This window comes from Macaca thibetana, chromosome 1 (genome assembly GCF_024542745.1).
Source record: "Macaca thibetana thibetana isolate TM-01 chromosome 1, ASM2454274v1, whole genome shotgun sequence".
In the NCBI taxonomy this organism is placed as follows: domain Eukaryota; kingdom Metazoa; phylum Chordata; class Mammalia; order Primates; family Cercopithecidae; genus Macaca; species Macaca thibetana.
Window position 1 is genome coordinate 158096283 of NC_065578.1, and position 13762 is coordinate 158110044.

A 13762-nucleotide genomic window follows, 5' to 3' on the forward strand; every position below is an offset into this window, starting at 1 on the left:
ACAGGGTCTAACTCTGTTCCTCAGGCTGGAGTGCAGTGGCACGATCATGGCTCATGGCAGCCTTGACCTCCCCAGGCTCAGGTAATCCTCCCACCTCAGCCTCTTGAATAGCTCGGACCTCAGACACCTGCCACCATGCCCAGCTAATTTTTGTATATTTAGTAGAGACGGAGTTTCGTCATGTTGGTTGGGCTGGCCTCAAACTCCTGACCTTAAGTGACCTACTCGCTTTGGCCTCTCAAAGTGCTGGGATTACAGGTGTGAGTCACTGTGCCTAGCCAGGGGCTGAAGGATCTTGAGGTCTCCTTGGGACTTTAGGGAAGCCCAAAGTGCTTTAGGACCACGGGGGCCCCTACCAATGCCACCCGTCTTCAGCCTCTCCCTGCTCCTCGCATCGGAGCTTCTGACCCTTGCTAGTGGTATTGGTGGTTACACCATCATCCTGTTGAGTGCCCACCTCTGGAACTCTCTCATGGGTGTGCTGCTTCTGCCCAGACCCCTCCTCTCCCCATTCTCTGGGACACGGTTAGAGAAAATGCCTCTCTTCCTTTCTCCTTCCCCGGGACCCAGGATCCTAATGAGATTCAGGCTGAAAAAAAGCCAATTTATAGAGCAGATGGGTGGTGAGTCAAGGGGAGGAAAGGTCATTCTTAACAGGAGCCAGGGTTCCTTCCATCCCCTCTCTGAGGCTGCCTGGACTGTGCCATCCGTCCAACTCAGGCGAACTTAATTAACTCAAGTGCTTGCTAGCAGCCCGAAGATGCACAGGCAAGAGGATTGTATTTCCAAGCCGGGCAAGGGCTGGCTTCACTGAGAGAACACAGTCCCCGGATCTGGCTGGAGACCTGGAGACTCACGGGAAAGCGGACGTGCCCCGCCCTGCAAGCCCACGCCTCTCGCACGGCTCACCTGGGTACTTGCCACCGCGACTCCTCTTGATGAAACAGACGATGAGCAGGATCAGCACCAGGAGGGCGATGGCGCACATAAGCCCAATGAACCAGCCCTGGGTGGCGATGTCCGCTTGGTTGTTGGTGTAAGCTGGCGGGGAGGGCCGGAAGCAAACCCGTGAATGATTTCATGGGGGAGACGGTGAGGAGGGAGATGGAGGGAAGAACTTCAGCTATTTCACATGGATGTTTCTCCTGGAGCCTAACGCTACCACCTAGCAGCCCCCCGGCCCAAACTACCCCGCTAAAGAACAAAAAGAAAATAATTAAAGAGCCAAGGTCAAAAGATCAGAAAAGAGGCAAAGGAAAGGGGTACAAGGAGCAAATAAGAAGCAGAAGGCTGAACAGGTCGTTTAGGAAGGGAAAGTATCCTAGGAACGAAGCACGGCATTCTTGGAAACCAGAGGGCTGGTCACAGCCTAGTGGGGACTGAGGGATGGCCACGGATTGGCCATGGAAGTATGATTCCCCATGGATGAGTCCAGGGTGGAGAAATGGGAGCCGGCAAGCTACCCTCAGGGAGTGTAGGCCGTGGCCATGTTGCAAAAACCCGCTATGAGAACACCTTCGCAGGCCTGCACAGGCGCACAGCAGCATCCCTGCCCACCAGCATGGCTCTGAAGCCATCCAGCCTTCCTGAGGGTGGGGACTGGACCAAGTGGAGGCCCAGGATGCCCTGTCTTTTCACATCTCTCTAGTGGATCATGTGCTTCCTGACAGCAAAGGCAATCCTGGTGTGGGCACCCCTAGCCAGGCCAGCAGCGACGTGGGGCTGGGGCTGTGCCTTCTGCTCACTCCATGACACTTCCAGACTACTCCACACAGGGTGACCCCCCGATGGTCTGTGACAAGCCGATGTGCCCCCTCCTCCAACCCCTGTGACAGTGAGTCCCTCTCTGTCCATGCCCAGCATATGTGGAGACCTGTTTCAAAGTGGGCAGATCCCTTTGTGATTGGAAAGGCCTGCAGGAGGCCCTGAAGAACAGGTGCTCAGGAGTCATCTGAGGGTGTCCTTGATGGCCCAATGGCTGGGTTTGGGTTCGGGAGGGGGGTGTGGTCAGTACCAACTCGCCCTTCTCCCTTCTACTGGCTGGAGAACAAAAGCGACCCCTCTTGAAATGCAGCCTGTCACAGAACGTGAGACTCTGTGACAGAAGGGAAGGATCAAAGGAACTTAATACACCCAAAGTAACCCTGGAACCAGCCAGCCCACAGACACCTGGGGAGAGGCACACAACAGCAGGCACCCCAAGAACCATGGAGCTGGCGCCAAGGCACTGAGCCTCCTTCTAGGAGCACGGGGAACAGCATGAGGGCCACAGCACATGCCACTTGTGGGGACATTATCTGGGTGCAAGCCCACCCTTTGCTCCTCTTGGGGGCAGAAACTATTTTTACAGGCTTCCCAGTGCCCAGGCAATGGCATTGCACCAAGAAAGTTCTCAATACAGGGTGAAGACTGATGAACAAGTGTCCTCTGCACTCTGGTTGCCCAGGGCAGCCCCGGGCTGCAAAGCAGGAGAGGCCTGTGAGAACAAGGCTTGTGAGTACCATGATGTAGGTAGGCTGCAGAGAACAGTCCCATCCCTGCTTCCACTCCTGCTCCCAGCAGGCTCCCGCCACAGTGTCAGAGTGATCTTTCCAACCCCCCACGTAGGACTGAATCACTTTCTTGCTTTAACCCTCCAAAGCTTCTCATTGTTATTGAAGAAAACTCTTCATTCCTTATCCTGAGCTGTCAGACTCCATCAGAGCAGGCCCTGGCCGTCTCTCTAGTCCTACCTCCCACCACCCTGTCCTCATGCTTTATACCCCAGCCATGCTGGCCGCTCTCATTCTAGTGCAGGGCCTTGGCATCTGCTGCTTTTTCTTCTAATGGCTGCCTTGGCAACTGGTACCTCCTCAGAGAGGTCCTCCTGAACCTTCCCAGTTTAAACGAAGTCCCTTTCCCCAACTCCCACCCAGCCACTATCTCTATTTCATAGCATTTATAACCATTTAATATATATAGATCTGTCATTATCTATTTAATCCTTCCTTCCTTCCTTTCTTCCTTCCTTCTTTCCTTCCTTCCTTCCTTCCTTCCTTCCTTCCTTCCTTCCTTCCTTCCTTCCTTCCCTCCCTCCCTCCCTCCCTCCCTCCTTTTCTTTTTTCTCTTCCCCTACAACTCTCTCCCCTTCTCCTCCCCTTCCCTGCTCTCCCCTCCCCTTCCCTCCTCTTCTCTTCTCTTTTTGAGACAGGGCCTCACTCTGTTGCCCAGGCTGTAGTGCAGTGGTGTTATCATAGCTCATTGCAACCACAATCTCCTGGGCTTAAGTGATCCTCCTATCTCAGCCTCCCAAGTAGCTGGGACTACAAGTGCATGTCACCACGCTTAGCTAATTTTTTTTTTATTTTTAGTAAAGACAGGATCTTGCTATGTTGCATAGGCTGGTCTCAAAGTCCTAAGTGTTCCTGTGTCTTAAAACAAAAACCCTTGAGGAACTTACCAGAATTTTCAGCTCCAGTTCACATGCTGCCCTCTTATTGGTACACTCTATACTCTTCCGCCCCCTCCAGTTCCTGCCAACTCCTCTGCACCCCCAGCAAGCTGACTTTAAGCCCCTCTGTTCTTAGCGTTTCAGCTGTTACCATTGAGTGGGCCTCTCCCAGGCTGATCTCCACCTCCTTGACTCTCATCATCACCAGTGATCCTTTATTCATCCCCATCATCCCTCCAGCCACCCCCACAACCGTAAGCCTCCTCCTCCAGCTCTCCTTGGATGTGTGTGCTTAAAATTCAACCTGCATCTTCCTGCCCCCTGCCTTGGTTCTCCCAGCTCTCCTGCTGCTGCCAGAGGCCTCACCACTGTGCCCATCTCTAAGAGCTGCCACATCTTCCAAAACGCCTCCCATATTCCCCTCACTGTTCCATTCTATTCCAGGGGTCCCCTCATGTGTGCCTGTCAGTTCCTGTGGATACAATGAGACATCCTGTTACCACCTTCCTAGGAGACTTCCAATGATGCCACCTTTCCTTACTCCCCACTGTGTGGGCTCAGCTTCTGAGCCTGGCCTTCCAGGAGCGCCAGTCTCCTTTCCGTGCATCCTGCCCCTCCTGCCCAAGAAAGCCCAGGCTGTCGCCCTCCTAGCTCACTGCCACCTTTGCACACTCTACCCCTCCTCCCTGAATCTCCCCTTGCTCCAACTCATACCATCTCCGAACTCCGATTTCACCCTCAGCTGCTCCATGCAGTGGAACATTTAATTGTTCTATTTCCTGGGTCCTGGTTTCCAATTATACTATTAAAGTCTTGAGAATGGGGGATCTCTTTTAGCCTCGTAGTACTTGGCACAATGCTGGTCACATAACAAGTAGTCAGTGACTATTTATTGATTAATGGGTCAATTTAATCTTACTATAATACAGTTAACCTGGCATACTGATTTAGGTTTTTCCCCTGATATTAGCTAGGGGTCATAGGGATACTGGCTTGCCCATGTGCGGGACCTGGGCACTGGGATGAAGGAATTACTTCAACATGTGTTTGGATAGTTGTACCCACCTTTTGCAAGGAGGTTGGTTTGTGTGTCTGCAACGACCTAGTCAACGGCCTAGTTGCACCACCATCTTCCTAGTGCTTGTTCTGATGCACCTGACAGCTCTCTCCACAAGACTTCCTTCCTCTTGGGAAAGAAAGTCATCATTCCAGGAGAAAGGGGCCACATGAGCAATTAGGAAGCAAATACGGCTTTTCATTCCTGATGTACCAGGTGAAGTTCAAATGTTACCTTCCATCTTTACTGAAAAGGCCAAAGAATTTCCTGTGAAGTTTGGACACAGAAGGCTGTTCACAATCAAGTGGGATCTGGGATAAGGTGGGTTCGACCACATCCCATCAAAGTGATTTAGTTTCTCAAGGACCAAAAGAAATTGAGGACATAATGATCACACTTATAATGGGACCCCATGACCTGGACTCCGAGAGGAAGGCATTTTAGCAAGTCCTCAGAGCAATTATATTTGACTGTCAACACCATACTCAATGGGTCTGTTAAACTTGTTTCAAGATTCCTAATGGATCCAGTAATATCAGTGTGCAAAGACCAGGGTGCGTTTACACTCGCCACTCTCAGCTGTAACTGACCAGAGCCAGAAGAGCATCCTCTCGTCCAGGCCACACACCTCTTACACTGGACTAGAAGACATGTTTTGTGTGCCTTCCATACCTCCCCCTGCAACACCCACTCAGAAACGGGCAATACACCTGCAAAGCAGACAGCTCTCATGACTCCTAATTCTAACTGAGAGGAATTGGGTTTGGCCAGGGAAGAAAGGCCAGTCACTCAAAGTCTGCAGAAGAATTATGTCCTAGAAATAGGGATAGATGAACAAATATAACGGAGATAGATTTTCCCCAAATACAGTTTGGCTTGGCTGTTCTCACTTAAGCACCGTTTGACACCTCTCCACACCTTGCCCCATCCTGGTCGACCGAAGAGATGCTTCTTCCAAACACAGCAGAGGCTGACTGCATTCAGGTCCCCTGAGGCCCTGCTCCCTGTTCTCCTGAGGTCCGAGGCAGGCTGCTATCTGACTGCTGGCCCACTCTCAGCATCCGCCATCCTCCCGCCTTTCCCAATCCCGCACCCAGTACAGAAGGGCTGATGGGCCTCTTGGAGTCCAGGGTTATGTGTTTGTAGCCCCTCAGGTCTCTTTGGCTTCAAACACTTGAAGGAGGTGATTAACTTCCCATTGGGATTTTTTGGTGAGGGTCAGAGAGGCTGTCAGCCTTTCCAGTGGTTTCCTTCCATTTCCTTCCTGAACTGCTATAGTGCATTCAAGTCTGCTGACTAAAGTGACAGCCTGTGGTTGTCTAAACGACCAGTGGTCAGGGCCCAGAGATGCTCATGAGTTCTTGCTTTAATGAAACACAGGGATCTGTGGGTTGCATGGACTTGGCTCTGGAGTCCATCCACAGGAAAGACAATGTGTATTTTTGAAGGATATGGACACACACTCACAGACTTCAGAAAGTGAAAATATTTCCTTTCCCTATGTGGTCTGCAGACAGTAATTTCCAGTCAGCCTGTGAGAGAAGTGGACGATATGTACTCAGAGCTGGGCTCATCAACCTGCCCACTCCAGCTCTCGCTGGGAGGAGCCTGGGAAGACTTGCCAGGGCTGATTGTTTCATCACTGTAAAGCAAGCTATCAAAATGAGCCTGTCCACCAAGCACAGGAAAAGAGAAACAAGTATTTAGGTTCAGAAGCATACCCGATATCAATCGGTTTTCTATGGTGTGCTTAATACCCCAAATCAGATTAGGACATCCCTGAGGGCAGGGCCTGAACCCTCACCCACAGCCCTAGGGCTTAGCACCTGGAGAAGTCAAACTCTCAAAGCAGGCTGTCCTGGTTTTGGCAGTCTTCCCTAGGATGGAACCCTATTTTCAAATATCATCTTTGCTTTTTGCTGCTGTGCTGGACTCAAGTATGTAATGAAGCAAAATCAAATGCACATACCAGTGAGCAACAGCTTGGGACCTCATCTGAGCTACACAGAGTCCAGCCACTTGCTCTGCTCGGTCCACTGTCCAGTTGCCTGGCCTGGCTCCCCTTGTTACAGGACAGGCTGGCCACTCACTCAGACATCCTGCCTGAGTCGGCCTGGCTAGCCTCAATCAGGGAGCCCGACTCTCAGACCCTCTGAGCCTTGATGGCATGCAAATGTGCAGGACAGGCAGAGACACAAGGAGGAAGACAGGATGCCAGACCAGGAGGGACTAGGAAAGAAGGGGTTGGGTGAGACGTTTACACAGATGGGCAGGGACTCCCGAGATGCAAGCTACCAGGATCAGCCTCGCCAGGCCAGGTGCAGGAGGAGTAATGAATATTTAAGTCAACATTCAGAAGTTCATATAAATCACTGTGTTTTTTCCCCTCCCCTATCCTGTGTATCTAATGACCCGCATCTGATTAGGATATCCCTTGGGGGCAAGGTACTGATCCTTTTCTCTCTTAATCTCTTTCCCTACCCTTACCCTTAGCCCCGGGGCTTAGCATACAGGCCACTTGGCAGCCTGCTCGGCTGAGTTTAAAGCTACACACACACAGACCAGAGAGTGCCCTGTAAGTATCCGGACTGCCAGCTACCCCTACCAGCACAGAGATTGCTGAACCTTGTGCCCTTTGCTGAGCCCCAGTTGGCCTGTTCATTTGGCACAAGGAAGACGTTTCTTCATCCACAGCTGAAGCCACTATAGAGCCAGAACCATTCCAGTTCTGGAGAGCTTCTTCCCCTCTCCCTGCATGCCAAAAAGTTGCCCACTTTTAGGCCAAGACAAACTTGGGACAAAAACAAAGCCCCAAACAAGCTGTGTCACTCACTTTGAAATTTTTAACAATAGATGATGGTGGCAAGGGAGTAACAAATGCACTGATCTCCTGGAGCGACTTCTAGATCAAGGCCCTGTGATGGCCCTATCCCCTGATCCTACATGAAGGGAGCCAGCCCATGTGCACACAGGCCAGGTTGCACTACTCTCCTGCAGCCCGCAGACCCACAGACAGTGACCAAATGTGCACACACACCAGGCAGAGCAGGGGGCTAAGTGTTCTCTGTTGTCGTTAAACAACCCTTTGTTTCCTTCTGACCCCACCGGGCCACAATCACTGTTTCCTGTCTACCACGCATGCACACTGGGCTCCTCTAGGCTTCCTGAGAGCCTTCAGCTGATGCATAATAAGAGCTGAGACACGCCATGCAAGGTGGGGAATGGGGTGGGGATGAGTCTTCTTTCCGAGGAGAGAGGCAAGCAGGAAGCTGAGGATGAGAATGAAATGCCCCATGCTCGCAGGGGATGGCCAGGCCAGGTCCCCTCTCACCTGTACTGGTCATAAAGGTGATGACGGTACTGCTGATGCCCTCGTTGTCCCGGGAATAAACCCGCAACGTGTATGTCATCCCGGGATAGAGGTCTGTCAGCTGTATAGGCTGAGCCTGGGCCTTAACTGGGACAGTTTTTTTCGTATGGTTGCCTGGGGAACAGAAACCTCAATCAGCCTAGAGCCAGGCACCAGGAGCTGGAGAGCCAGTGCTTAGGTCCTGGTCACCTGTCAAAGGTAGAAAGTGTGGGGGAAGGGACCAGAGAACCGCGGGTCCAGTCCATCGTACAGACCGGGAGGTTTCCAGGCAGCTTCCCCAGGCCTGTCCATGCAATACCAACTCTTTTAAACAGCCCTTCAGCTGGGGACACCGTTCCTTCTCCTGAAGTTCTCTTTCCTCACCAGTCTTCACACTAGACATATTATAACCTACTTCCTTACACTCTTAGCTTGTCAGCAGATGCTCTGTTGCCCTAGAAGCGATTGACTTTTCACATGGATCTGGCTGGTGAGGGCCAGAAAGCCAGTTAGCATCCCTCATGAAAACAAGATGAGCTGGGACTCTGACTCTTGGCTCTCATTCCTAGCTTCACCTCTCATTTCTCACCATGTGGTGAATTCCCACATCAGGAAAAGCGTGTGCCTGTGCATGTACGCTGTAGGGCGAATAGGGGTGGTAGGAGGCTGAAAAAGTATGGACAAAAGTATGGACCAAACTATGGAGTCCAGGTGCCGTGGATGTGAACTCCTCCTCCAACCAGAGAGAACTAAGTCAGCTTTGCTCTCTCCTGAGAGCTCTTTGGGTAGGCTATCCCAGGTGGATTGGCTGGCTGGGTTAGTTGGCTTAATTGTTTAGAGCACATACTAAAGAGGCCAGGATGGTGGGTTTGACCCACAGGGTCCTTCACTCAGGGGCCACACTCTGCAGTCCAATGAATCTGTACCCTTGGTCCCAAGCTCCAGTAAAGGGTGAGCAACTCAGCTCAAGCCACCAGCTGGGACAAATGGCTCTGGTCTGTGGCTCTGACTAGGGGCCGCTGGCATTCCTTTTGGAGCAAAGCAGGGTTGTAGCCCAAGTCTGTGAACTGGCCCACCCAGTCTAGTGGAGCCTGAATTAAGGAGATCAATGCAGAGATTTGGCTCATTTGGGGGCTATTCAGAACCCTCATCCTGGGCAGGAAATGAATGAAGGACCCCTTTACACAGGTCCTCCACAGACATGCAACCCTAGACTTCCACTAATGGCTTGAGAAGCCCCCTTCCTTCTCCTTGAGTCTGTTCCTCCCACCTCTCTGCTGCCTGAGTGCATATCGATTTCATTAAGCCATAATTAAGCCAGGCTAAAAGGCCTCTCTGAGCCTGGGGGAGTTCACAGGATCTCTTTAATGGCATCTACCGCTACCCGCCGCTGCTGCCGACGCCGCTGCCGCCACCACCACCCCGCACAGCAATGCTTACTGTCGATGTACTCAACCACAAAGTCAGTTCCGGGCCCGAAATTGTGCTTCCAGGTGATGTTGGCCCATTTACTGTTGGGGAGCACCGTGACGTTCCATATGGACTGCTCATCGGGGGCTGGTGGACGGGTTAGAAGAGGAGTTAGTGATGAGGAGGGAGTGGCACCAGAGACATGGAGACACACACATACACACAAGCGTGTGCATGCACGCACATGCCCACGCTCACGCACGCACACACGTACACACAGTCATCTAGGAAAGGGGAGAGTCAGAAATGGCTGTGCACAGGGCCTGACAGAGCTCCAAGCTGCAGCCTTGGTGGCCAGGCCAGAGGTCACTGTCCAGGGACAAGCAGGTGCAGTCGGGAGGACTTCTGAGGGAGAGCTGGAAACTGACTGTGTCCACATAGGTAGGGTTAGAAATGAAAGAGTGTTTTTTTTTGTTTTTGTTTTTTGTTTTTTGAGACGGAGTATTGTTCTGTTGCCCAAGCTGGAGTACAGTGGCGTGATTTCGACTCACTGCAACCTCCACCTCCCAGGTTCAAGCGATTCTCCTGCCTCAGCCTCCCAAGTAGCTGAGATTACAGGCGCCCGCCACCACACCCGGCTAATTTTTGTAGAAAGAGTGGGTTTTGATCTGTGCCATTTGAGGCTCTAACCTGGACTTATTCCCTTTTCAGATCCCTTGTCATGTCAACAGTGTAAGGAAAGGGCCCAGGAAAAAGGCCGTGTGTCCAGGAGCAGGAGGCCACACAGAGGAGATGTGTGCCAGCCCCCTGCCCTTCAAGCAGAGAAGTGCTGCAGGAAGGAGAGGGTAATCTTTAAGAGCCAAGAGTCTTGATGAAATTTGCAGGAAGGACGTACTTTTGAAGCTGGAGGAGAATGGTGATCCAGACAGGTGAGGCTGGTCTAGGGAGCCTCTTGGGTTGTTCTTGGTCAGAGAGAGCCTGACTGATGTGTCTAACAGCCTCAGATTGTCTAAAGCCTAGAATCTCAGGGGCCTGAGAAAGGCAGTGTGAATGCTTCCTCTCCCTCGCGTGAACTAGGTGGGACCAAGAGAAGATAACTCCTTGACAACCAGCCCTCAGTGGTCCAGATACCAAAGAATCCTGTTCTGTTGGCTTCTCAGCACCACCAAGTTTTTGATGCCTGATCTCTATGCAACACAGAGGACATTAATTATCAAGTTCTTATGAGCTGGGAGCCACTTTATCAAAGCCGTGGTGCTGTCTGAAACCATAGCCTGTGTACAGGAGAAGGGCACTAATCTTCAAACGTAATCATTTTTCAAGAGTCCCAGCAGTCTGGTTACCCCGTTTTCCAGCAAAGATTTAATAGTGGAGTACTCACATGAAGCCTTGTATTTCAAAGACTTTACAAGTGTGGCTCCTGTATATTTTATTAGCATGCAAGGGGGCACTGTCACCAACTCACTTGTCAAAAATAAATGAATAGAGTACATTGGTGATGCATTTATTCATTATCTATTTGACATGTGACTGAGCCTGCAGGGCTGGGGAAGTGATAAAAGATCTCCTGGTTTTCACTTCAAAGAGGTGCCTTCTGCACTACAACCTTGTCAGGCGTTGGTTGCCCCAGGTGGATATGATTCATATTAAGTGAGGGGCCAAGAAAGTGATTCCATTGATGGCACCATGGGGAGGGCAGAAGGTAGGCTTCCTTGCCTGTCTGCCAGATGCTTCAATTGTACTGGCCGCTTGAAGCCATCCCAAATTCTAGCTCCTTAGAATTTCATGGCTCTTGCTGGTGAGAATGAATTGTGATTAGTCATGATTTGGGGACTTGAGTTTCCTTCTCCTCAGCTCTAAGCCCTGTAAATAGCTAGAGAATTTGTGTTTAAACAGTTTGGCCACCAATATGAAATTGACTCAAATCTGGCTGTTTTAAAGGCAACGAAGATTGGGGTTCTTTTAGAAAAGGCTAGGCAATGGGAAGCCAAGATGATTTAGAAGTGGGAGCTGGAGGAAGGCATTGCCACAGAGAGATCAGGATCATGACCTGGAAGCACTAAAAAGTTCAAAGAGAAGGACCAAGCATGTGAGATATCAACACCTAGAAACACAAAAAGGGTCAGGGAGGGGAAGCATGGATTGTCTCACTGACTCCTGGAATGTAAGAATTAGGGAATCTCCCTTGAAATCTGAAAAAGACAGGCTAAGGACAAATAAAAAGGCCTATTTCACCCTGAGAAGAGTAAACTTATGAAACATGTTTTCCCGAGATGTAAGGCACGAAAAAGGTAAACATTCATTTTTAAAGTCCTAGACAGCCATTCTGCTACATTAAGGAGGTGAGGATGGTTGAGGAGTGTTCCCAAGGTCTAGATAAGATCAAGGCCATGGCCAGGTCCTCTGCAGTGTCTCACAGAACTTGAGGAGTGCTGCGGGGGCTGATCCTACGTGGCAACAAGGCCTATATTTCAGAAGGCAAGTCACTCTTTGCTGGGGAGCAAGAGCCACTTCCTTTCTTCATTTTTGATTCATCTTTTCTCCAAACTCAAAGCACTTGTAGGACAAAGAGCCCCACTTCAATGAAAAAGATGCCTTGCCGTGGCCCCAAAGGACATCAGTCACCAACCCGCTGGTGGCAGCTTCTAATACCCCAGCAGGTTCCTCCTCAGCCAACTTTTTCCTAAAGTGCCTGTTAACTTCTAGATGGCACCTGTCAAGCAAACCAGCATTTTCAGGGTCTCAGGAGCTCACGGCAGCTGTGCCTCTCATCTGCCCTGACAGCTCACTTAACTCCATGTCATTGAGCTAAAAACAAAATCCTCTCATGTCTATTAAGCCTCCATCCTCATTCAGGAGGCCGAGAAAAGTGGAGCAGGATGGGAGAAGGGAGGCCTTGGAAGGTAAAGGACTTGCCCAGGAGACAAAGGGGTGCCCACTGGGGCCTACAATTCTACAACTGCGGCAGAAGAGTTCTGGATGCTTCCTGCCAGCCCTGCTGGCTGCCTCACACTGATTTTAGAGCTGGCCTGTGGGCTCAGGAAGCTACAAACCTTCCCCTTGTTGGTAATAAAAGACTGATGCTCAGTGCTTGGAAGCATCGCTGAATTCCCCTGGGGTCTCCCCGAACTGGAAGAACAGAGCTTCCTGGCCTAGTTGCATGATACAGGAACAGTGCATTCTCCTGGCTCAGTATACCAGCCCTGGGATCGATTCTTACCAGGGGCCCTGAGAATGCCCGTAATTTTCCCTCCATGCCTGCATTTGAGGGCTTGGGGAACGTGAGTGGGCATTAAGGGACTCCTTGGCAATACAGTTTCCTGGAAGCTCTGACTTTGTAAAAGAAAAGTCTGTTAAGTGTCCCTTGTGGGAGGAGAGGCAAGGAAGGACCAGGGGTTCTGGGAACAGAGTTGCCTGGCACAGCCACTCCCTGCTGCTCAGCCTCTAGGCCAGATGCAGATGTGGCCAGGGCAGGAAACTCCCTCAGGCCAGTCGTGCAGTGGCTGGTCCTTTTCCCCTCCTCACACAGTCTTCCTTCCAGAGTGCTCGGCCCTGAGCTGACTGCCTGACATGTAGCTGGAGGCAGTCCTGACATCTGGAACCTGGGGGCCCTGCCCAAGGAGCTTGGCCATCTGTTAAGGAACAGGGATCTGAGGCTAGAATGGGGGGTACTGAGTGGTGGAGGACCACCCAAGGAGTTTGTGTGTGTCAGGGCCAGGCTGGGGGAGATCTGGACCTCCAGGCTATGGGACTGAGCATCTAGTCACGGGTGAGTTTCCAAAGGAAACACAAAAGGAGGTGGTGGTAAACACCATCCCAGACCCCACCTCCTAGCTGGGGGAGCCTGTGGGTTCGTCTGGAGACCACTGGGGAGGCGGGCCAGGAGGGGATGGGGAGCATGGGCGATGCGCAGTACCGGATTCGTGTATCTTAGTCCCGGAGGTGGTGGTGGGAGGACTCTCCGTGGTGGTGGTGGCAGCAGTGGCTGTAGTAGTTGTGGCGACGGTGGTGGTGGCGATGGTGGTAGGTGCGACAGTTGGGATGATGGGGACTGTTGTGGCTTCGGTGGTGGCAGCAATGGCAGTAGCATCGGTACTGCTCACAGCGCCCGTCGCACCCACGGTAGTCGGGGGCAATGTGGGAGGAGCTGAGAGGGAAATGTAAAACAGCCGAGTCTGGTTGGTTTGGCTGTGCCCAGCCTGGACACACGGCCCCCGCGTGCAAGGCAGGCAGCCCGGTGAGGAGATGGGGCTTAGTCATCAGGGGCCTCCCCAGGCACAACGGGCTGGGTCAGACAGGTTGCAGCAACAGAAGACACAACCATGGGAGAGGAAGAGAATGAAGCCCTGTGTGTGTTTCATTTTCTTCTCATGGTCTGCGTGGCTTGAAGCACCCAGCATGCACCCAGCCAAGGATGCACGAGGATGAGACGGGAAAGGGGCACGCGCTGAATCGCTCAGACCCCAGGGATGGCATGGAGCCCTAGGCCAAACACTGGCCAGATGCCACCCAGACA

General features: G+C 51.8%; 1 protein-coding gene across 21 annotated transcripts in view; it reads right to left on the minus strand.

The window, feature by feature from the left end:
* NFASC (neurofascin) overlaps positions 1–13762 on the minus strand; it is a 201101-nt gene that overhangs the window by 11595 nt on the left and 175744 nt on the right. For 9 of the 21 annotated variants that reach the window (XM_050762304.1, XM_050762301.1, XM_050762305.1 and 6 more), the window contains 4 exons: positions 13163–13393; positions 9277–9393; positions 7819–7971; positions 910–1041 (listed from right to left, as the gene is read on the minus strand). In XM_050762304.1, the coding sequence (XP_050618261.1) occupies positions 910–1041; positions 7819–7971; positions 9277–9393; positions 13163–13393 (633 nt within the window). Of the gene's footprint in view, positions 1–909; positions 1042–7818; positions 7972–9276; positions 9394–13162; positions 13394–13762 lie in introns of those variants that run through there. The other 12 variants (XM_050762345.1, XM_050762356.1, XM_050762342.1 and 9 more) reach the window with 4 other exon arrangements.